This window comes from Myripristis murdjan, chromosome 24 (genome assembly GCF_902150065.1).
Source record: "Myripristis murdjan chromosome 24, fMyrMur1.1, whole genome shotgun sequence".
NCBI classification, from domain to species: Eukaryota; Metazoa; Chordata; class Actinopteri; order Holocentriformes; family Holocentridae; genus Myripristis; species Myripristis murdjan.
Window position 1 is genome coordinate 33,179,525 of NC_044003.1, and position 26,400 is coordinate 33,205,924.

At 42.7% G+C, this 26,400-nt stretch overlaps 1 protein-coding gene across 1 annotated transcript in view; it reads right to left on the reverse strand.

Annotated features, from left to right (window-relative positions):
• nbas (NBAS subunit of NRZ tethering complex) overlaps nt 1-26,400 on the reverse strand; it is a 409,584-nt gene that overhangs the window by 197,907 nt on the left and 185,277 nt on the right. The window contains 5 exon segments of the mRNA XM_030047740.1: nt 2,874-2,997; nt 11,871-11,984; nt 12,485-12,661; nt 18,092-18,175; nt 19,159-19,316. Of these exon segments, the coding sequence (XP_029903600.1) occupies nt 2,874-2,997; nt 11,871-11,984; nt 12,485-12,661; nt 18,092-18,175; nt 19,159-19,316 (657 nt within the window).

Sequence of the window (26,400 nt, forward strand, 5' to 3'; positions counted from 1 at the left end):
AAAAGTCTGCAGTGTCTGATCTAAATGACTACCGCCCTGTGGCACTCACCCCCATCCTGATGAAGTGCTTTGAGAAACTGGTTCTCCAGCACATAAAGAACAACATCCCTTCCAGTCTGGACCCTCAGCAGTTTGCATTCAGAACCAATAGATCCACAGAGGATGCCATCTCCACTGCTCTCCACTCAGGCTTCACTCACCTTGAGAAAAGCAGCACCTACATCAGAATGCTGTTTGTTGACTTCAGCTCAGCTTTCAGCACAATCTCCCCCATGAAGCTGATTGGAAAACTGAACACTCTGGGCATCAGTACCACTCTCTGCAACTGGATACTGGACTTCCTCACAAACAGACCCCAGTCAGTTCGGATTGGCAGTCTCTCCTCCTCCACTCTAGTGCTCAACACTGGAGCCCCCCAGGGCTGTGTGCTCAGCCCCCTCCTGTTCACGCTGTACACCCATGACTGCAACCCCCGACATGGAGAGAACTCTATTGTGAAGTTCGCGGATGACACCACCATCACGGCCGGATTTCCAACAATGATGAGTTCTCATATCGGGAGGAAATCAACCATCTTGCAGAATGGTGCACAGAAAACAACCTACTGCTCAACATCAGCAAAACCAAAGAGCTGATAGTTGATTTTAGAAAAAAGGAGGCAAAGACACACAACTCTGTCTACATCAATGGAGCTGAGGTGGAGCAAGTGAGCAGTTTTAAGTTCCTGGGAATCAACATAACAGAGAACCTGACATGGACTTCACATATGACCAATAAACTTCCTTGCATCCTTGTATCCTTGTATTTTATTTGAGTATTTGTACATGTATGTTATATAAATATGTGTGTGTTTCTCTCTCTCCTTACACGGAGTAGCCATTTCCTACACCTTAATCAGCGCAATCCCATTGAGTTACTCTCCAGTTGTGTCACCATCAATTACCTCCAGCTTATCTTGCCAGCCAGGTGAAAAATCGATATATTTATTTTCTTAAAGGCTATCTCAGAGTCTGTTTTTGAGGACAGCCAGTGTGGCGGCCCAATATGGCAGTCATTAATCGAAGGTTGTTATCGGACGTACGGCCGTCCATGACACCTTTTCTCTTTCCTGACACGTCGCGCTTGGCTGCAGCTCTGAAGGGAAGGAGAGATATTCATTTGAATGAAAGCAGTGGAAGGAGTTGGGGGATTGAGAAAGGGAGCACATAGTTTTAGCGTGTGTGTAATGTTTAAGTGTGTGAGGCCATTTTAAGAGTTTGTGTGTGAGGGGCATGCAGCAGAGAAGAATGTAGGCTTATCAATGTGCTTGCATTCTTCAGCTGTGTGCATTCATAAGTATTTAATCCTTCAGACACACAAACACACACACACACACACAGCCTCAAACACAACTGCCTCTAGAATGTCCAGCAAGTTTGTGTGCATTTTTATAGTGTCATTGATTTTTCCTAGCAGGTGTGATCCATCATGTGGCAGAGCCTAGGTGTTTTGATTTGCTGCTATCGCTCTGGTATCGCCACAGTGACATGTCATTATTTACTGTTGCCATGGGATGCGTGGGTATACATTAATTAATTGATCAATATGAAGCTATTCTTCCCATCATGTCCCTTAAACCGGGACGCATAGGCTCCCCTGCCAGAAATGGATGAGGGGAGGAGAGGGCAAGGTGGTGGTGGTTGTGAAGAGGGGGAAACAAACCACACTGTGATCTCTGCAAATACCACAGCTTCCCAGAAATGGAGCATGAGGAACAGCTAAAGTTAAACAAAACCCATCCGCTCTATCTCAAACATACACCCAACACTTTATGAAATAAGATTTTCATGGCTAATGGTCCGACTTCACAAGCAATTTTAAGACATTATCTGAGCTCCGGTAACATGCAATTGTGACAGTTTGACTTTTTTCTTTTTTAAAGATTTGAATATTTTGTTGGGGTGCTAGCCTCTCTCTTGGAATGTAAGATCAGCCAGCCAGTTCAGCTTTAAATGTTTTCTGTCAAACCACACAGAGGACGCACATTTACCAGTATGTACACCCTACAATCAGAATGACAAATTCCACCCACAAACACAAAATCTTAGTGCAAGAAAAACAAAATATGTTCAAGAAACACCCAAAATCCAGTTCAGAAGTCCACACAAAATAATGCAACTCAAAAATTCCAACTCAGGTTTTCTTCCCCACTCTTTTTGTCCATACATAATTTGCTAAGAAACAATTTTCAGTACAGTTCAGTTCACAGTTCAAGTCATTCAAAAACAAGCAAAAAATAAACAAACAAACAAACTTTCAGTCAATATATTTTTAGGTTTTTACTGCTGTGTGGCGGATTAATGAGACACTTTCATGGTAAATCGTTGGGGAGAGGATGCGTGGCAATGTAGGTTATTGAAGGTAGCCAGGTAGATGAATAAAAACGGCATGGGCTGAATTGTGGTGATAAGGTAATAACAAACTTACTTTTAAGCTAATTTGCATGAACGTTTGCCCTCTTTTTTTCTGATATGGCACACATTCTGCTTCCAAATTAGTCCTCTTTTCAAATTTAAAGCTACAATCCATAACTTTCCTCATGTTGAATCTCCATGGTGCCATCAACCAACCAAATAACTAAAATACACACATTGCTCAATGAAGAGTTGAGATTTGAAAGTAAAATAGAATGGCAGGATGTAAATACATTAATGTGACAGCAAAGTCACAGTAACTGGCTGATTCATATTTTCAGCTTTTCTCAAAAGCAAAGTATGGACATAGTCTGCAGCAATAGTAAATGTGCCCATCTTAAAGTTGCTTATTATATCTGTCTTAATATTTGTGTTTGTGTATGTGTGTGTCTGTGTGTGTGTGTGTACATGCATGTTTACCGTCTGTGGCAGGAAACAGGGTTTTTCCTTCAGTTTTGGTCTCAGCCAGCTTGCCTGCCTGCAACAAAACCTCAGCAAAGTTTTCCTGAGGTACTTCATTGGAGAACAAATATGCATCTTGACTCTGAAAGAAAGATGGAATGGAGAAGAGAGGACAACATGAGAAAGAACAACAGGATAAGAGAAAGCGCATTAGACAAATCACCCCCTTCAGACTGAGGGAACTTAAGCAGTAAGGAGGACAGATCAGAATGACAAAGGCAGATGTGATTAAGGTGACTTAATTCCAGAGAAGTCAGACAGACGATAGACTAAGAAAACAAATTAACTTCACAGCCAAATAAAGTGTTTGAACACAGGCCCTTTTGATAATTCATTTTAAGGATTCATGTATGCCAAGTTATTTCTCAAGTGTCTGTGAGGTGATCAAAAAAGCATGTGTTCTACCCCATCCTCCTTTTAACACACAATATATCCTGTCAATCACATGCACCCAGCCTCTCTCTATCTTTTTTTCTCTGAATCAGCCTCCCCTCCCTGCTTCTCTCACTGATTTCCTTCACTGAAACTGTTCAGGTTAAAACAAATCCCACTGATCAACCAGCTGATAGACTTATGGACTTGGGCAGCCGTTATTGATAGGTGGATGATGGAAGATGGATGAATGTAGGGAATGGAGTGGAGGAAGGGATACGGAGAGGCCTGTTAAAATGTCATGAGAAGAGATGTATCGGCCGTCTCTGTTTCCCCTCGCATCCACTCTTTAAGCTATCCACCTGATTTGTGTCTCCTAGTAAAAAGCTCAGTCATAGCTCAGGGCAGCCATTTTCTACGCATAAAGGTCAAGCTACTCCTTTGCACACTTTTATTCCTCTCCTCCTCCATAACTACTTCTGTCAACATTCTTACCTTATCGATTTTTATGATGTTTTTCGTTCTCCATTTACTACCTAACCCTTTTACCTTTGTGTTTAGCTACTATTTCATCTTTCCAACCTTATTCTTTTCCTACCTCTCCACCATTTCCGCACCCGCATCATTCTTACAATGATGACAATGAAATTGAAGTTCGCATTAGGTCTGTTAGTGGCACAATGATGGTAGCCAGCTGGGGGACAAATTTTGCCAGAGAGTTTGCCATACCTATCAAGCGTCGGACGTCCTCCACACATGTTGGCTCTAGCATCTGTAGGATCGCCTTGACTTTGTTTGGGTCTGGCTCGATGCCTTTTGAAGAGATTTTGTGGCCAACGAAGATCGTGTGTTCCTTTGCAAACTCACATTTCTCATTCAGAGTGAGGCCTTTGTCCTGCATCTGCTGCAGCACACGATGTAGTCTCTGGTCATGCTCCTCTCTGTTCTGACCATACACTAACACATCGTCTGCATGACACAGCATGCCCTCGAAACCCTCTAACATCTGCGACATCCTTCTCTGGAAGTGTTCAGGCGCCGATGCAATTCCAAAAGGAAGGCGGTTGAAATAGTATCTCCCGAACGGGGTGATGAAGGTTGTAAGGGGTCGTGACTCTGGCGTTAGGGGGATTTGCCAGAAGCCAGATCGGGCGTCTAGTTTTGTGAAAACTTTTGCCTCTGACATCATTGCGAGTGTTTGGTCGACGGCCGGTAGAATGAGGCGTTCTCTCTTGACTGCTGCATTCAGTGGAGTAAGATCCACACAGATTCTGAGTTTGTCCTTCATTGGTTTTGGAACGACTACCATTCCTGAACACCAGGCCGTCGGTTCAGTCACTGGGGATATGACTCCCATGTTTTCCATCCTGTCGCGTTCCTCCCGTACTTTTTTTCTCAGGGGAAGTGGAACCCGTCTTGGTGTTAAGAGGGCGTACGCCGTGGCTCCCTGTTCCAGCTCAATATGGTATGGCTCTTTCAGCTCTCCGAGCCCCTGGAACACTTTTGGGTATGCTGCTTTGAAATCCTCCTCCGTTTGCAGCTGCACCACTGTGGTTGCATCAACCCTGTGTACCAGTCCCATGGCCTCTATTGCTGGTAGGCCTAACAGTGGGTTGTGTCAGTCCTGCCACTACATACACGTTGCTCTGTAGATCGCCCTTTTGCCACCATTTTACTCTGGAAGCAGCCTTTTACATTCAGCTGATTGCGGCCTGGTCCGAACAGTCTTTTACGTGGTTTTTGCAGCTTACCGTCCCTCTCTGGCTTGAAGACGTGTTCTGGTACGGACGTCACGTCCGCCCCCGTGTCGATCTTGAAGGTGACGGCTTCTCCGTTCAGATTTACTTTTTCCATCCATGGCCTGGTTGTTTGTGAATCTACTTCACCTAAAAATGCATAGTCCTCCGGTTCACAGTCTGAACCACCTTGTGTGACTGTGTGCAGCTTACCGTTCTGGCAGGCAACTGCATAATGCCCCCTTTTGTGACATTTTCGACATTCTGCGTCTTTGGCTGGGCAGTCCTTCCACCCATGTTTGCGTCCTTGCCCGCATCGGCGGCACTCCTTTTCTCCTTGTGCGTCAGATTTTCGATCTTTGTTTATCTTTAGTCCTGAGCGCTGGAACTTTTTGTCCTTTTTCATGTTTGTTTTGATGGCGTCCACGTTTGTTTTGGGGTCTCCTCCCACTGCCTCACTGTGCAGGATAACCTGTTGTCTCTTAACAGTCTCACATTGCCTCACTTTCTGGATTGCTTTGGCGAGGGTTAGGTCTGAGTCCAGTTGTAGGTACTCTGAAAGTCTTTTATCTTTTATCCCCACTACAGTTCTGTCTCTTATGAGTTCGTCTTTAAGCACACCAAAATTGCAGCTTTCGGCTAACTTGTGCGCAGCTGTTATGAATGCTTCTGCACTCTCTCCTTTTAGCTGACATCTCACATTAATTTGAGCTCTTTCAAAAATTACATTGTGTTTTCCAACAAAGTGCTGCTCAAATGCAGATTTCACAGACTCATATTTCTTTTTTTCATCATCAGTCATTGGCAAAACTCCCAAAATATCATCAGCTGCATCTCCCATTGAATAAAGGAGTGTGTTCACCTGATATTCTTCGGGTTTGGCATTTAGTCCTGATGCAATGCGGAATCTCTCAAACCGTCTGATCCATCTTGGCCATTCTGCAGGGTTGGAGAAGTCAAAGGGCTCTGAATGAGATATCTGTACAGCTGCCACTGCCATTTCTGCTTCCTCTTGGTTTACTCCCTGTTGCTCATTGTCAGCTTGCTCCTCGCCGTGTTCCATTCAAAAAAAAAAAAACGGACTTGTCTGTGCGCAGTTTAGCTCACCCCTTGCTTCAGTTACTTACTCAAAAGGGGGGCTCCCCGGCTTTTTCAGCTTTGAAGAGCGCGATTCGTCCGTCGCAGTTTTCCGCGCTATTTTTCGGCTACTAAATTGACACACACCGCATCACTGACTGACTAAACTATCTGCACAGCTAGCAGACGTAACTCACGGAGTTTTTATGTTCGTTTGTCACTTCTGACACCATGTCGTAATGAGGAAAACAGGACACCGTTGTGCATGCTGTCACGGTATGTTTACTGAATGAACTCTGACCCTGTTACAGTGGCACTATGGGTAATGTAGTCTCTCACTACAAGGGCTATCACCATCTGCTGTCAATCAATCAACATACACATGGGGTCAAGAGTTCATCAACCTCTCACCGGCGTCCTCCTTACCTCCGCTCACTGACGAAAAAAAAAAAAAAAACAAAGGCAAAAGCCTCAGCTACCGGAATGCTGATTTTGGCGGAAAACATGGAAATTCCTCAGAAAAAGGAGATGTAGCTACAATAAAGAATGGGAATGTGTTTATTAATGGGTGAAACCGGTGGAGGCCGATTGACAACGAAAGTTGTTTCTCAATTGCGCATGGAGCTGAGTATGACGTGAAGCGACACATGTCATGTGAAACCCACAAGAAACGGCTCGCTCAGAAAGAAACCTGTGGCTCTATGGAAACATTTCTCCTGAAACCAAAGGAAGACTGCCAAACAGACAAGGTAACAGCAGCTGCGATAACGAACATTTACCACACAGTGCAGCACTCGCAATCATACAGGTCAACAGACTGTGCTAGCAAGCTAGCTCTGGTAATTTTTTCAGACTCAGAGATTGCAAAAAAATCTCCTGTGGATGTACAAAAGCAGCGGCCATAGTTACTGATGTGCTAGAACTGGCCTCTGTGCAGACCTGTTTAAGTGAGTTTAATAGACCGACGGTGCAAGATGACAAGAATGGTCACACGCGTTTTTTTTTTTCTGTGGTCTCAGATACTGTGTGCAACCAAATCAAATTGTTGTTATTCATATTTATAAACTTGGTCTCAATAGAAATGTTTGTTTGTTTTTTTAGTTAGATGGACATTTTTTAAAAATCTAGACTATGTTTCAGCATTGCGGTGATGTGTACCACCTTGTCACACAGAAGCACACTTTTTGTCCCACATGTTGCTCGTAAGCATCTGGTCACCCTAATCAAAAGCTATTTTCATACATAAGAGTGGGAGAAATCCTATGGGGATGACGGCTTTTTGTAATATCTCCATGTTGTATTCCCCAACACCCTTGCACCTGTTACCCTAAATGTCCAACAACAACAACAAATTACGCCAAATATGAAGGAAGAGTGTGAGAGGAAGAAGAAGAATGGACGGCTGCTTGAGACTGTTTCTATGGTGTCTATGGTGTTAAAATAATTAGCGAGCAAAGTTTAGGCAAAACAATACTACTAAAGGTTAATTGTGGCTATTTAAATGTATGATGCTGCTACAGCGCCACCTATTGGCCAAAGGGCACAAAATTTGTCATGGCCACCCAGATTTCATAGCTACACATGTATGCCAAATCTGGTTGCAAAGCATTCAGGAAATGTAACAATGTAACACTCCTGAATGCCAATTATAGCAAAACTGTATAGAATATCAAAAATCCAAGGGGGAAAAATGACTTTTATGGCTTGGTCCAGAGTCCAGTCCAAATTTGAAGATGATGCGGGAGGAGTACCCAAATACAGATTTGGACAAAATTATTCATAAAGCGATTTTCCGGTAGCATTCCTGCCTTTCAGTTCAGTTCTGAACTGAAAAGTGGGATTGCTACCATGACATATGGCAAGTTTTGTAAAACTGGCATGCCTTCAGTTTTTTAAAGTAATTTTTGGGGAAACGGTGTTGCATATCAAAAATCTAAATGGTACTTTTTCCATCTTGGTGCAGATAATGCTATGTTCCAAATTTGAGGCCAATCAAGTGAAAAAAAAATGATTTGTGGAAAGCAGATTTTTGTTTATGGTTAGCTACTGATTAGCTGCTCATGGAGTTAGTCATGGACTTTCACATCAGCTCTACAAGCCTCAAAAGTGTGACTTTTCTGCAAGTGAGCTCTACAGTAATGTTAGCTATGAAAATATTATCAAAAATATTGTTGTAGCACTAGTAAGCACCAGCTAGCGTTTTCAAAAGAAGCCAAACCAATCTCTGTGAAGCATAACATCCACTGGTGAAAAGAAGGGTGGCCGGAAGCTGATGTCACCTGTCACCTAAGACCAAGCACCCTATACTTTTCACCATTGGATGTCAGACTTCATAAATATTTGGATTTGGTTTGGTGACTATGTTCAAACAAGCAGGATATATCCACTTTGCTAGACAGCTGGTTGGTCTTTCCAGGGTAGAGACAATATCATTACCCCACAGCTAAAGCCAACCCAGCACCACTGGAATGGTTTGCTGTAGAACAGTGGTTCTCAAACTTTTTTCAGTGATGTACCCCTTATGAAATATTTTTTCAGCCAAGTACCCCCTAACTAGCCCATGGAGGGTGGGGAGTGTGGGGGTGGGGTGGGGTGGGTTCAGGATGATGAAACTGAATACTGAATATAAAATTCCATTTATGAACTTCCATTTATATTTTAACGAATATTTATTAGTCTAAATAATGATTTTTAAGGAACCTTACATGGATGCTACTTTTTAACATTTATTTTTTTAAATCTCACATACCCCCTGGAGTTCCTCCACGTACCCCCAGGGTACGTGGAGATGGCTGCGCGCTCTGATGCTGCGGTTGGTTGCTCCTTCATTAAGTGCTTTGTTTTTGTGTGGTCTGTGTAGCTATGTGTGAGTGAGCTGTGTGTGCATGGATGTGCAAACAACATTTACAGTCAACGTGATCTCCTGGAAATAGGATTACACAACAGGAGGACTGTTACAGTTGAGTTTATCCGCTCCCATAACATCACGTCGGACATTGCCAGGAGCCCCGGCGCTCCGTGGATTGTCATCCCGGGGGAGAGGAGACGTAAGCGGCGCAGCGAGAGGAGGAGGAAGCACGGGTGCAGAGCGGGTGCACTAGCGAGGCTACACAGAAGCCCACACAAACCACCACTTCCCAGTGTTTTCCTCGCAAATACAAGATCCCTCGCCAACAAGGTGGACGAACTGCGGCTACAGGTTTCTACTAACAACACAGTGAAGGACTGCTGCACACTGATCTTCACGGAAACCTGGCTCCGTGCATCTATCACAGACGCAGCTATCGAGCTAGCAGGCCGCACACTACACCGCTGGGACAGAACTGTAAACTCCGGTAAGAGCAGAGGAGGGGGACTGTGTGTCTATATAAACAACAGCTGATGCATGGACCCTAAGACCATGCACAGCCACTGTTCTCCGAACCTGGAGTACATGACTGTGAAATGCAGACCCATTTACTTGCCTCGGGAGTTTACTGCTGTCTTTATTACTGCTGTGTACAAAGGCTGAATACAAGAGGAGGATAGAGGACTGCTTTAAGAACAATGATTCTAGGCAGGTGTGGCGAGGGGTCCAACACATTACAAACTACAAACCCAGCAGCCTGGCAGCTGACGTTGGTGGCGCCTCACTGGCAGAGGAGCTGAATAAGTTCTTTGTCCGCTTTGAGGTGCCGTCACAAGGGACAGCCTCACCATACCCACTGACCCACCGCAGCAGCATCCTCACGGTGGAGGAGCATCAGGTGAGGCGCACACTGGGCACGGTGAATGCAAGGAAAGCCGCGGGCCCTGATGGCATCACTGGTCAGGTGCTTAAGGGCTGTGCAGCTCAGCTTGCGGGGGTCTTCACTAAAATCTTTAATCAGTCCCTGAGTCAGGCCACCATCCCTCCCTGCCTAAAGTCCTCCATCATTGTCCCACTCCCCAGAAAAACACCATCAGCACTTTAAATGACTACCGTCCAGTGGAACTTACACCCATTGTCACTAAATGCTTTGAGAAACTGGTCCGGTCCCACATCACCTCCATCTTACATCCTGGTTTTGACCCTCTTCAGTATGCCATAACCACAGTCTTCCACGCTGTTATGTCCCACCTGGAGCATCAGGGGACCTACGCACAGCTGCTCTTTGTGGACTTCAGCTCTGCGTTCAACACAATCCTACCGAACAGACTGGTGTCAAAACTGTATAATGTGGAGATATCTGACTCTGTATGCCGCTGGATCAAAGACTTTTTGACAGAGCGCCCCCAGAGGGTGAGAGTCGACCCCCATGTCTCCTCAGCCATCAACCTCAGCACCGGCTCCCCTCAGGGCTGTGTGTTAAGCCCCCTACTTTACACCCTCTACACACATGACTGCACCTCCACACACCCCTCCAACAGCATCATAAAGTTTGCTGATGATACCACCATGGTGGGGCTCATCTCAGGAGGGGATGAATCTGCATACCGGGATGAGGTGGAACGGCTGTCTGTGTGGTGCACAGAGAACAACCTGATCCTGAACACCAAGGAAACGAAGGAGATCATTGTTGACTTCAGGAGAAAGAAAACGGATATTCTCGCCCTGTTTATTGGTGGGGAGTGTGTGGAAAGGGTCTCCAGTTTCCGTTTTTTGGGAGTGCACATAGAAGACAACCTGTCCTGGCGCGCCAACACTACAGCCATCATTAAGAAGGCACAGCAGAGACTTTACTTCCTGAGGATACTGCGAAACAACTACCTCAAACGGGAACTGTTGGTGTCCTTCTACCAATGCTCCATACAGAGCATTGTCACATACTGAATCTGTGTGTGGTTTTATAGCTGCACAGCAGCAGACAGGAAAGCACTCCAGAGGGACATCACCACAGCCCAGAGGATCACCAGCTGCCCCCTTCCACCCCTGGAGGAACTCTACAGTACCCACTGCTTCAGGAAGGCACAGCATATACTCAGGGACCCAACCCACCCTGGAAATGTACTGTTTGAACTGCTGCCCTCTGGCAGACGCTTCAGGGCCTTAAAGGCAAGAACAAACACAGACTAAGAAACAGTTTTTATGCAAGAGCCATAACTGCACTAAATACTGTTGGACTGTGAACACAAAGTGCAATATAATATAATGTGCAATACTTTTACAATATTTTTTATTTTCATATTTTTTTCCTGCTGTATTACACTGTTACAGTGCATTCCTTATATGTTTATTCTTGTGTGTTCGTGTGTGTTTTCTTTTTATAATGTTCTTGTGTGTTTTCTTTTCATAATTTTTCTTAAATGGCACTAAGGAGGACTGCGCCTTTCAATTTCATTGTGCTTGTTGCAATGACAATAAAGACATTCCATTCCATTACGCGTACCCCCATTTGAGAAACAGTGCTGTAGAAAATGCAGCCCCTAAAACTCAGTAATATTACAGTCAAGACTTACAAGACTTGGTGGATGATAAAAACAGCATTCAAGATTAAAACTAAATAAGACAATTCACATTTTAACTGTGTTTACCTTTAAATTTATTTATATCCATTTATGTTTATCTGTCTTTGTCTTGCATTAAAACTACTCAGTTTGAAATCAATATTTGTTTTGTCTCAATACCGGCTTTCAAGGCATTTATGAGTCATAGCCAAAAAAAAAAAAAAAAAAACAACCCAAAAACTGTAATTAATCGTCATGAAGTCATGAACTCACTCAGTCAATTTTGCTGCAATTTAAGAGGGTAGCCTGGAGTGACTAAGACAAAAATAGGCAACAAAAAAACATTTAACAAAACAAAACCCACCAGGTCAATGTAGGGATCATCAAGGAGCTCTTGATAAAAGGGGTTGCATCCTTGCCGCTCCAGGTTGGAGTTTTCACAGGCCCCTTCCTGCCTACTGGAGACTGCACTGTGACCCTAAGGAGCCATAAAAACGTCATTTAACATTCACAACATGCCCAGAGCACTGCCATCTCTTTCTGTCCCACAGGTCATGTCTTCTCATATCTTGATTATTATTACAGCTCATATCTTCATTTTTCTCTTTACAACCCCACCCCCTCTCACTCAGGAGATGTTGAAATATTCAGGCAGGCCAATCAATTATGCAGGAGATGAGTTCTTGATTGGTTATTTTTGGATGAAGCCTAAGAGGTGTATGTGCAAGTGTGTGTCTATGGGAGTAGACATACAACTGTCACATGCACATCCATTGTAGTCTAGACACCAGCTGAGTTCACAACATAAAAAACAATACATCTGTAGCCATGGTTCATTCCTGGTCACCTTGTCATGCTTCTTAGGATTACTTCTGGTGCCTTCATCAACCTGTGAGAGAGACTGAAAAGCTAAAAACACTCACACACACATAAACACAAACACAAACACAAACATACACAATAAAAACTTGTTCTTACATGCAGGGGCCGGAGATAGTTGAGTGATTCCTTCCACCAGTGGTGGTCACTGACTGCGGTCAGCACAGCCTTGGTGGTCAGGCGAGTAGTGGTCAGCACTTCCATGGTCTTAGCTGTGGTTCTGTGCAGCAGGTCCCCAGCTGCTCCCACAGCAGAGCCCACACTGGGAGTGCTGGTCTGAAGCCAAGCAGGTGATAGTACGGGAAGGACAGAGGGAAAAAATATTACAGAAATATTATTTCAGTGACTGGGGAGAGTACGCCAATCTAGTGGCTTCACAGAAGTATTCATTATAAAAATAAACTCCTTCACTTTGTATCTATCACGCATTTGCATCACAAGATCTTCCAAATGGTACAGCAGCATCACAGCAAGTATTTGAAATTGAGGAGTTCGATGATGGGTACTGTGCATCTGTGTTTGTAACTTGATTGGCAGTGTAACACTATCTTCTGTATTAGACAACGCAGTGTTCAGTTTTTATAAGGTACTCAGGAGGACAATTTCAGTGACAGCTGGACTTGAGGTGTTCATTAAATCACGTGTAACACTTTAAATACACCTTGCTTAAGGGAACTGCCCTGACAAACATCCCGTATTTTTTACAACTTCCAGCAAAAAGGATTCAAGGGAAGTTAAGGAATTTCACTCAGGCCAAAATGAATGAGATTCTTCATATACAAAGCTAATGTTAGCTATTCATACTGTTGGCATACCTCTGTTATTTGATATAAATTCAATAACATGCAAACGTATCATGAACTGTTATTAGCAAATCCATCCCCCAGTCCTGCCATGTGCAGAAGTTCGCGGACAACACGGCCATCGTGGGCTGTATCAGCGGTGGACAGGAGGAGGAGTACAGGAAACTCATCCAGGACTTCGTAGCATGGTGCGGTTCCAACCACCTCCACCTGAACACCTCCAAGACAAAAGAAATGGTGGTGGACTTCAGAAGGACCAGGCCTCACCCGGAGCCCGTAAGCATCAACGGTGCCTGTGTGGAAATGGTGCAGACCTATAAATACCTGGGAGTGCAGCTGGATGATAGACTGGACTGGACGGCAAACACTGAGGCTCTGTGCAGGAAAGGACAGAGCCGACTGTACTTCCTCAGGAGGCTGGCGTCCTTCAACATCTGCAAAAAACTGCTGCTGATGTTCTACCAGTCTGTTGTGGCGAGCGCCCTCTTCTATGCGGTGGTGTGCTGGGGAGGCAGCATCAAGAAGAGGGACGCCTCACGACTGGACAAACTGGTGAGGAAAACGGGCTCTGTTGTGGGCACACAACTGGAGAACCTGACATCTGTGGCAGAGCAACGGGCGCTGAGCAGGCTCCTGTCAATCATGGACAATCCACTGCATCCACTGCACAGCACCACCACCAGGCAGAGGAGCAGCTTCAGTGACAGGCTGCTGTCACTGTCCTGCTCCACCGACAGACTGAGGAAATCATTCCTCCCCCACGCCATGCGGCTTTTTAACTCCACCCGGAGGAAATAACTCTCATTATACACATACTGCACTACTGGTAGATAACATGTAAAGACTGGAGGGGAAGGGGTGATTCCATGAGGCTGGATCAAGTCTGACAGTTCCCGAATCCCAGTACCAGGCGTCAGGTTCTGTCAACGGTCTTGGTCTCATGGTTTCACACTAACTCTAACCTCAGTCGGAGCGTGTGTTCCTCAGGTTAGGTTATTTTCTTTTGCTGTTTAAATTGTTCATACTTCTGTTTAAATTGTTCATATTTCTATTTTTTTATATTCCTTGTTTATAGTGTTTATATTGCTTACTGCCATTTATCATCTGTGTATACTGTATATTTCTTCTAAATTTGCACATTGACCTACATCTATGCACATTTTATACACCTATGCACACATTTTTTTGCACATTTTTTTGCACATTGCTTTTTGCACACTGGGTTGTACTTAGATCTTATTCTGTTGTACTTAGATCTTATTCTTTATTTTTTATTTATTTAATCTGTAATCTGTGGATACTGCTGAAAAACTGCGAATTTCCTTCGGGATGAATAAAGTATCTATCTATCTATCTATCTATCTATCTATCTTAATATGGCTGTTGAAAAAACATCCGCCTACATCATCAAATTCCACCCAGAAGTCCCTAACATTTTAAAAGTTTTTCAAAGTTTTAATGACAGAAGATGATGAGAAGTACAAAGTGAGTGAATCAATTTTGATTCTTCCCATCTCTTTTTTCTGGTTTCACCAGTTAGTGTTTTTATTTCTGCTTCTTTTCGGATCTCTGTGTTTGCAATAATATGTGATTGGTTGTCTCTAGTGGAAAGAAGTTAAAAAGGAAAAAAGAAATAAAAGAAACAAGATTCCACATTGAAGCGGTTGTTGATGACGCCTACCAGCCGGTTAAGAGGAGTGAGGACTTAGCAGTCAACAGCAGTATAAACACGTATTTCAATGGTTTGCAATCACTGCAACAATGAGAAGTCCTTGATCATACAGCCATAACTCTGCACAAGAGTATTAGCGGCAACTGCTGGAAAGACAGCTGGCAGCCCGGAAAGACGGCAACCGGGGCAGGAAGGGCCAGCAACCCAACCTGCATCTTCTGTAAAGAAGAACCCAACTTCGCTACAAAAAGTCCCAAGAATACATACCCCCAGGGGAGCCCGAGAGGGGGCAAGAATGAGCACCCCGAACAGACAGACAACCAGGCAATGATCTATGCATTAGGAACGACGACAACAAGAGTAGTATGCAGATGTGGCAAGAGTTGCAAAAACTCGCATGGCCTTAAGATCCACCAGGCCAGAATGCGGTGTGTGGTAGCTGAGCAGCTGGACCAACGCACAAGGTCAAACCTTGGTGAGACACAGGAGGAGCCAGGCCAGGAGTCACCCCACAGTTTCCAGACCCTCTGAGCCCCAGAAGCTCAAGCATCACCTACATCACAACAACAATATCCGCGAGTTAAGTGGCCTCCAGCCAGCAGCAAGAATGAGTGGCGCCAATTTGATGAGTAAGTGGACAGCATCCTGGAAGCAACCACAAAGGGAGGAGCAGACAGGAGACTCAAAACCATGACCATCATAATCATCAGCCTCACCACTGAGAGGTTTGGTACAGTGGAAAAGCGTGTTACCAAAGGCGAATACACCAAGAACCGCAGGGCAGAGAAGATCATGCAGCTCAGACAAGAACTGCGACTTCTGAAAAGGCAGTTCAAGGAGGCAAGTGAGAAGAAGATCATCCTTGCAGAACTCTGTGATATCCTCAGAAAGAGACTCATTACTCTCCATTAGAGCAGAGTGGCACAGGAGGCGTACCAAAGAAAGATCCAGGAAACGTGCCGCCTTCCTAGCTAATTCATTTGGATTTACAAAACAACTGCTAGGCGGCAAGCGCAGTGGCCTCCTCACGTGTTCAAAGGAGGACATTGACAACCATCTGCAGAACACACACAGTGATGCTGTAAGACGAGAAGAGCTTGGACACTGCAGAGCCTTTATCAGTCCACCTACACCAACCACTGACTTCAACACCAAAGAGCCCAGCTTGAAAGAAGTTCAAGATGTGGTCAAGGCTGCCAGAGCCAGCTCAGCACCTGGACCCAGTGGAGTGCCCTACCTGGTGTACAAGAGGTGCCCCAAACTCATGCACCGGCTGTGGAAGATCCTGAGGGTGATCTGGAGGAGGGGAAAGGTGGCCCAACAATGGAGATTCGCAGAAGGGGTGTGGGTTCCAAAAGAGGAGTTTCCAAACGCCTGACAGAGTTCCTCCTGAAGAACCATTACATGGATACCTCTGTGCAGAAGGGCAATATTCCAGGGGTTCCAGGCTGCCTAGAACAAAGCAGCATGGTAACACAGCTCATCCAAGAGGCACGAGAAGGAGAAGGTGACCTGGCAGTGCTATGGTTAGATCTTGCCAACGCATGTGGCTCTGTACCCCGAAAACTGGTGCAAACAGCATTTAAGTGACATCACATCCCAAGTAACATCAAGGACCTTATCTTAGATTATTACAACACCTTTAATCTGAGAAAAAGGGATCATCACTGGCTGTACCATCTCCGTGACCCTTTTCTCCCTGGCCATGAACATGCTGGTCAAGTCAGCTGAGGTGGAGTGCAGAGGCCCAGTAACCAAGTCTGGAGGTCGGCAACCCCCATCAGGGCTTTCATGGCATGTCAGTCCCAGGAAGCAGGTGGATCCTCCAGGGCTTGGAAAGCCTAATCACTTGGGCTCGGATGTCCCTCAAACCGGCAAAATACAGGTCTCTGGTAGTGAAGAGAGGGAAGGTTACTGACTGGTTCTGCTTCTCTCTTGGCGGCATCCAGATCCCATCAGTTTCCCATAAAGAGTCTCTGGAAAATCTCCTCTGCTCCCTGAAGGATGCTGCCTCCATCAAAGCAACCAACCAACAGCTGGAGGGATGGCTGAAATCTGTAGACAGATCTGGACTACCTGGGAAATTCAAAGCTGGGATATACCAGCATGGCATCCTAACCAGTATAATGTGGCCTTTGCTGCTGTATGAATTCCCACTGTCTACAGTCGAGGGGTTTGAGAGGAGGATAAGCTGTCACCTCCGAAGGTGGTTGGGACTGCCAAGAAGCCTGAGTAGCATGACCCGAAACAGCCGATGACCCCCGGTACTATCACTGATGATGTGTCCAAGTGCATCAAGTGATGTATTTAACTATCAGGCCCAGTATTATGTAAGATTAGCCACAAACAGACACACACACACATGGATACACATGGATCCCGTCCAGGGGGATCATGGCTCTCCTAATATAAGAGCAACTTTCCTATTCATGTATTTCCTCCCGTCTAAAACTAACAATAAACCTACAATGCAATGGTGTATCGGACATGTGCCACACTGTACTGTGAACTGAATTATTATTGTATTTTTGAAAGTGCACCTTCCACTTCCATGGTATGCTGGTTATTGTAGAATTGGAAAGGACTTTAAAATGACATTCATGCACATTCACAAATACACTATTACAAACAATATACATACACATACATCTACAGGGTATAAATACACCCACAGTGTGGACATTGATATAACAATAAAATGACTACACACAGCATCAAACAAGCAACTGTCCATACACAAAGGGGTCTGATGCAAGTCATGAAACATTAACAGCCACTCTTGGCATCATAACACTGCTGGTGCTGAAGGCGAGGAGAAGAAAGGTATAAATAAACCAAAGGTGTGGAGCAACCCTAACACTAGATTTACAGGTCACTGAATATGGAGCAATAGGAAAACACACATTCAAAACACACACACACACACATAGAAGTGGAGAAATACAGATAATTATATAATATAATATAATATAATATAATATAAATATTTAATTTTTTTACACAATTGTATACAATTTATTTTTTTTATAAAATACATTTTTATACAATCAGTTAATCAATCAAGAGGGAAGCACATTTTAATTTCATTATCCAACCTGTTGTATAATGACCAATAAACTTCCTTGTATCCTTGTAACACACAAGTTGTGATTCAGACACAGGGCAGGTGTTTGCACATCCACATGCAGGGAAATCATACAGGCACACAGATGTACACACTCAAACACACACCTGGAGAGAGCCTGTCTGGTCAGCCTCTCGTCCACTCTGGGTAGTAGGAGGCTCCATCTGATAGTTAACCACCTGGTACAACACCTGGAAGAGACAGGAAGGTAGGAGGATTCAAAAAACAGCCTTCTTTGTCAAAGATGTATTCCAACTATGCTGCTAATTCTCAAAAAGTATGGCTGTAATTTGTTGGTACTACAGTATGGAAGTGTATCAGCCTTTCCTACCTTCTCCTGTTTGCTAATGATGTTTGCTGACCTTTCAGACTGTGCACATAAATCCCCATAAATAAAATTCTTAAATTGATTAGTACTGCAAACAAATGGGATCAACTTGTTTTCAGAATATTCTTGAATCAAGAGTCATTTTCTTGATACTAGTGGGCTGATCTGATTTATTCTGCCTTGTTTCAACATATTTATACTTGAGTCAAACAAACAAACTAAATTCCTGAAAGACATTGGAAACAATAGGGATTATCTCACCCCACTTATTGATAATCAAATCAAAGATTTTAACATTGAACAGGAGACTAAATTGTTTGTCAAAATGAGGATTTATTCTACTACATAGGAGATTTAAATGATCAAAATACCATTTTCTTGACCAAGGACATTGCGTTTTAGCCATGTCTTAAATTGCTGCAAATTTAGATGTTATCTCAGCCATTACCGATGAGAAGAACCCTGCACTAAGCTCATAGTGCCTACACTTCTACCTTATCCTCTTCTGTGTTATTCAAGTAAAAGGTGAAAGGTAAAAAACTACAAAATAGGGGTATACCTGCACCTCAAAACCCCAAGAAGGGCAGGTGCTGAGTCGAAAGCTAGCCATTTATGAAATAAACAAATAAGCAGCTTGCACATTGCAGGGCTCTAGTGTGTACTAATTTATTGCACTTACATCAGTGTGACAGTTGGCGCATCACTGCTCTTCATCAGACTCTGACGAGCCCGATGAAGAGCAGCGGTGCTTGAAATGTCACACTGGTGTAGGCACAATAAAAAAGCACACTGGAGCCCTACAGTGTGTGAGTTGTTTATTTGTTTGTTTGACAGGTAAAAGGTAACCTGAGTCTGCAGGTCACTGGAGGCAGCCAGTAGGCCATGGATGTTGTCAGGGGGACAGTGAGTGAGGGAGAAAGCTAACAGCTCCTGTCGGGCGTCCAGATCTCCATAGCCCTCACACCGGCCAAGAAGACTGCACACCTCCCAAGCTGGACTGTAAACTGGAGGCAGAACAGATTGAGAGAAAGAAGGGCAGGAAGAGAGGGTAGAAAGGGGTGAAGTCATTTGGGGTGAGCAAGTTGATTTAAATATATATACAATACTCACAAAAAGTTAGGGATATTTGGCTTTTGGGTGAAATTTATGGAAAATATAAAAAGTTCACGCTACAGTGACATTATATCATGAAAGTAGGGCATTTAAGTAGAAGCATACACTGGTGATTTCCTCATCTCAAACAATTTCTTGAAACAAAAGCCAACAACAGTGGTGGATATACCACAACAAAAAATGTCAGTGTCTCAATAACTTGTCATGTGCCCTTGAGCATCAATTACAGCTTGACAACGACGTCTCATGCTGTTCACACGTCGACTTATTGTCTGCTGAGGCATGGCATCCCACTCTTCTTGAAGGGCGGCCCTCAGGTCATTGAGGTTCCGGGGTACAGATTTACGAGCCTCTACACGGCGACTCAGCTGATCCCATAGGTTTTCTATGGGATTCAGGTCTGGAGAAAGTGCAGGCCACTCCATTTGAGGTACCCCAGTCTCCAGTAGCCGTTCCCTAATGATACGACCTCGATGAGCTGGAGCATTGTCGTCCATGAAGATGAAATTAGGCCTGTGTTGTTCATGCAGGGGCACAATGACTGGATCAATGATGTTATTCAGGTAGTATGGGCTTGTCACTGTACCATTCACAAAGTGTAGGGCAGTTCTGTGCTGACGTGTCGTCTTGGTCTCATGATGTCAAGATGTGAACAGCATGATGAGGAGGACTGTTTAAATGCCAATTCTAATTGATCCAGGACATTTATTGGTTGATTCATGGATCAAACACCTGATGTGAATTTTGTCGTTAAACTCCTTGTTAGAGAACAGCAACTTGTGCAAAAAGTATTGAAACATTGAACAGTTGGACATGTGCATTCAAAAGTTTACAGAAGGTCACATTAAGTTCACCTGTAAAGGTTATAATGCATTTTAGGTTTTTAGGTTCATCCTGAAATTTCACCCGAAAGCCAAATATCCCTAAGTTTTTGTGAGTCGTGTGTGTGTGTGTGTGTGTGTGTGTGTGTGTGTGTGTGTGTGTATACATACACTTGGAAATGAATTAATGTGAATTAATGTTTAATGTAACCATATCCTATTTTTTCTTTGACTTTCCTAAAGTAAAAGATGTAATTTACATGGCCTATAGAAGCATAACATAAACAGAATGTTTCTTTTAGCAAATTTCCATTTCAGTGGTCCTATTAAAGTATTAATATTTAGACTGTTGTCGTCTGAGAAGAATGTGAACATAACTTGACCTCAACTGAAAATAAATATTACATTTGATGAATACTAGTTAACTAATACCTAAGTTTTCAAAATTACATGACAGTCCTGAAATTCCATAACCTGGAAAATTTACTTTGCAGTTCTATCAGTGTCCATCTCTACCAATTAAACCTGAATCCTATAAGCCAGAACTAGTGTTGCAAAATTCCCGGAATTTTCAAAGTTGGAAAATTTCCATGGGAATTTTCGGAAATTAACGGGAATTTTCGGGAAATCTTCGGGAATTTATATTCACTGCATTCACCCGGTCATATACATAATAAACATTTTGGTTTGTTATAAGCAGATATGCATGCAAACATGTTACATTATAATGAATTTCCAGGGAATTTTCGGGAATTTTCCCCAGCTGAGTCAAACTGTCGTGAATATTGGCATAACCAGTGTACGAAATAAGGGGGAGCAAAGGGGAGCACAGCTCCTCTGGTGGTGACATGAGCTCCCCTGGCTGGAAACATTATGAAATTTTGGGGGAGCGGTGCCTGCTCGGTGCCGGCCAGCACCGCACGGTGTGCGTGGCCACCATGTCAGGTCTGCCAGATCTGGTTGATTATTATTATCAGCTGATTATTGATTGTGCAATGCCGCAATTCGCAGTTAATCGCGCTGCACGCAGTAAACAATTTTGCGGAAGCAGGAGGACGGCATGATTTATGTCGTATCCACGTTTGCGCACTGTGTGCGTGACCGTGCATGTGCTCGTGCATGATCACCCGTACCGTACTGGAGCACACCCCCTCCAACCGTGCCAGAGTAATTTTAAGTTGATTTAATTAAACAGTCAAAAGTTACTTTGGTGGTCCGTGTATTAATTTTTATCATGTGAATTGAAGTTTGCATAGCCCATATAAATGCTCGGGAAATCTGTTGTTCAAATGAAATTAACCTGATCCATCGGGGCGTTTTATGTAAATATTCTACATTAAGATATTAATGTTATCACCCGTGTGCAACGAATTTTCTCTTTAAAATAATCCTATGTCTGTTCTGTTGTAGGATAGCAATGCAATGACCAGCAGTTATACAGCATTAATAAGAGGTGTAGGCTATTAATTCAGGCATAGGACTGTGTGCAGTACTATTGTTAAGGGGTGCATATGAAGTGGTTCAAACTACCCATTAAAATGCACAGAAATGCAGGAAATTGAATCGTGATGCTGATGTGATGATCGTCTGTCTCAGTGGAAGTGCTGTAGCCTAGTGGAGTACAGGCTACTGATTGATGATGATCTAATGTGCTTGTATGTATGTATGTACAGTTGAATTTGCATTGAATCATGCAACATATTTGTTTCCACCAAAAGGCAAAGTTGACTGTTTATATTATAAGTTTTATATTAAAGTTTTTTTTCACACACTTGGGTATGGGGATGATGATTTTACAGTATGCTGGCATTGTGGCCTTTGGGTTAGAGGTGAGTCCTGAGTTCAGGACATTAGCGTTTCCATTTCCAAAATGGTGATATTGATATTGATTGTTGACATTCATTTATTGATTATCTTTTATTTTTGCAACATTCACCTTAAGTTAACAACAACAGAAATTAAATTTCTTAATTTCTTAAAAGCTTAAATTTCCATGGAAACGTTTTAAAAAACCTCATTCAAATTGATGACAAGAAAAAAACTCCCAAAATTCCCGAGCCGAATTTTGCCGGGAATTTTCGGAAAAATTGGAAAAAAAGTGACAGCAAAAATCTTCTGAAAATTTCCAATATTCCAGAGCAAAAATTCCCACGGGAATTTTCCGAAACTTTCCGGGAAATTTACCGGAAACTTTCCACCCCTTTGCAACACTAGCCCGAACAAATATTTTCAAATACTGTGCCTTCACCAAGTGTGCTGTGGAAGTTTGAGCCCTCCAGTGCCTTTCACTCATCACCTAACATAAGTTGTGATCACACAAAGCATCAAACCCAAATAAAGGAGAAGCAGAATAAATCCAGTCAGTTTGATCATAAAGCCACAGAAAAAGTGGGTTGCAATAACCACTACTGAGGAGAAAAGCTGGAGAAAAATGTTCAGCTTCACCTGGTAGATTTCTTTTCTATAAATGTGAACCAGAGAATGTCAGGAATAAATACCATGGCAACCACGGTAACCTTCCGATTCCACAAAAAGTGTTTCATCTAATCAGCAAGATTTGATTAGGTTAATTCTGCTTATTGTCACCTCATAGGAATAATTATGCATGTCAGTCACATATCTCTATAATAAAACACAACTTGCTAAAAAACTAGTACATGGTTTGGTGAAACTATATTTAAAAAGTGGCTGTTTTGACCCTAGTTCTGTGAACAATGGCTGTACTGGACAGCAGATTTCAAAGCCTGATTATTTATACACTTAAATATTGCTAATGTATTCTCACATCACAGCAGAATTCAACATTGTGTTGATGACACAGTTCTGCTGCTATGAAGTTTTGTCTACTTCCTTGTTCATATGATTACATTTTTGCCTAACATCTTCATCTAGTCTTCTCTCCTTTGTCCAGTGAGCGCTGAGCTTTGAATGTGTGACAATATTAACTGTTATGTAGCGCTGATGTGCTATTATTGATTTGTAGGGAAATGAAATTGTGGCTGTTTTTGCTGATATTTTCCTCTGACCATTACTAAATGTTTATTAATGAGAAGTAGTTTAAATGCTTTTGAACATTTTTAATTAACTTTATTAAATATCACCTGTGGGACTGTGAAGGACGAAAAATGACAAAACAATAAATATATAAATAAATAAATAAATAAATACACATATAAATATATAAATGCATAAATAATTAAATTAATAAATATTTCTACATGTATTTATTTAATTATTTCTGTTTTTATTCATGCATTTATTTATTTATTTGTGTATTTACACATTTCTGTATTTATTTATTTATTCATTTATTTATTTATATATTTATATGGGACCAGATGTTCCTCTAAATCTCTCAGTGGACATTACGACTGCATGCACATGAACATGCATGCGAAGACGCACACCCCCACACGTGCTCACACACGTATACTTAGGTTTTTACAGGCTTTTTGTCCTGAATTTAGGATTATTTAGGTCACAGCAGTTTTCATCTTTTAGACACTGTGGCCTAAATGTGTGATAAAGCATTTTTTTTAAATTGCAGAAGGCCTATGAATTAAAACAATAATGTTAATATTGTAATAAAGTACAGTCTTGTCTCCGTCCAGCAGCTATTCTCTTTAGTTTCACTGTAATATGTATTATGAATTAACAGTAGGACCTTATTATGTGTTTGCCTTGAAAAGGCAACACATCTTATTCTCTTGCATACTTATTATTATGTGCTTGCCTTGAAAAGGCAATACATCTTATTCTCTTGAGTACTTATTATTTTATGATGATGATTATTATTATTATTCCACTTGGAAGTTGGAATTTGGACGCAGAAAGTCCCCTCTCAATGACTACGTTTACATGCACACCATATTCCGATTTGGGTCAATATTCTGGTTAAGGTAATAATCCAAACAAGGTGTTTATATGCGCTGCAGCAACTGGAATATTCTGTTTACACGTTAATTGGCATATTTTTGTGTTTCTGCGTATTCCACCCTCTTATTTAATGCAACACTCAACCTGCGGGGGGCAGCAATACGCCTATAGGTGCCGGAAATACAGAAGAAGAAGAAGAAGTCGCTATTTCTGTGTTTTCTCCCATCGATATACTCCATGATATTTAAGTCTTTCATTAGCTTAAGGCAGATTGCAGTCTCCTCCTCGCTCCAAAAACGCTGGCTCTTGCTGCTTTTCGCCATGCTGTTCGCCATGTCGTTCTCCCCGCTTGCAGTAACCATAACAGGAATATGCCAGGGGTCTTATTCGGAATATTCTCCAACCGGAATATGACCTTAATCAGGTTCGGTATGTGTTTACATGACTTGTGCACAACCGGAATATTGAGGATATTACGAATAATGCAGGCATATGGTGTGCATGTAAACATGCTCACTGACACAGAGATATACAAATGGCTCTGTATCTCTCCTTATCTGTCTCAAGGGCCACTAGCACTGCTGCCAATACATCCCAGCAATCACCCAAACACCCTAGCAACCCCATAGCAACCACCCTTAATACCATAGCAACCACCCAGCAACACCTTAGCAACTACCCACAACACCATAGCAACTTCCTAGCAAGACCCTAGCAACTATCAGGAACACCATAGCAACACCCTAGCAACCACCCAGAACACCATAACAACTGCCTAGCAACCACCAGGAACACCATAGCAATTGCCTAGCAATGCCCTAGCAACCATCAGGAACACCATAGCAACCACCTAGCAACCACCCAGAACACCATAGCAACAACCTAACAACGCCTTAGCAACCATCAGGAACACCATAAAAACTGCCTAGCAGCACCCTAGCAACCACCCAGAACATCATAGCAAATACCTAGCAATGCCTTGGCAACAATCAGTAACACCATAGCAACTGTTTAGCAATGCCATAGCAACCACCCAATACACCATAGCAGCTGCCCACAGACATTCTAGTGGCCACTCAAAAGATGATAACTGCCTGGAAACAACCCAGACCACAGTAACTGGCTGCTAGCCCTCTAACAACACTACACAACCTACAAATGGCATAGGGCTGGTGGTTTACCACATGGCCGCGCTGTTGGCAACGGTGGCAAGCACATTTAAAGTTTCTTTAGAAACTTTAGCAAAGTGTAGTTCTTTGCTTATTATCCTGTAACAGGTTATGTCATTGTGTTTCATCTATTATCTTCATTCTCTCCAACAATTGAAAAAAAGTCTGTGATTCTATTGCCAGATTTACAAAACTGAAAACCACCATTTGATTTGTATCACTATGAAATCAGGAGATAAATGGGAGAAAATACCAACTGGGAGCACAGCGGGATAAAGCGCAAAAATTGAGTGTGCTGGCATGTATGAAAATTATTTTTATCAGTGAATCTCTTAGTTACAGTAATACTGTTCATTTGAGACAACCATTTCTAGTTAGCCTTATTGCAGATGTGCCACAAAGTGTAAAATCATGGACATGCAGGAGCTTGACTGTTCACATTAGAAGTGTATTTCTCAGCACTGGTTACACACTCAATCTCACATTCTCACACTCTCCCTCTTTCAGATATTATGAGCTGCAAAGCACCGATTCATTTTGAAAGAGCAACAGCCAACAGGGAAACATGCGGCCATCCAGTTGCAGCCAACACATAGCCAATGTCTTTGGACTGACGACCAATCATGTAACTTCATCACTCAGTCACTCATTGTCTCACTCAGACAGAGCAGTCTCTAACACTGGCCCAATTATTGGCCCAGCCAACAATATAGCATGTGTTATATTCTGCATAACTATGACTCTACTTATTATTTTCCCCAAAATAAAATCACTGACCTAGAAGACACACAGCTCTCTAGTTCAGCATCAGATCATAACACACATACACACCAGAAAAAAGGTGTTTGAACTGGGCTCATGCAGCATACAAACAAAAGCTAAGAAATGAGGCATAAATAATGCTTCGATAATAATAGTACAAATCTAACTCATTTTAAAGCCATGGGACATCAATGTGAATTTAACTCTAAAAAGTATATCCTCCTCATTGAAATATGGCACAATGTAAAATAAAATGAGATGCTGCATTTCTTCCATCTTCATCACAATAAAACCCAAAATGCCACCTTGACTTGCCTATTACAAATAGATACAATCATTCCCATTGC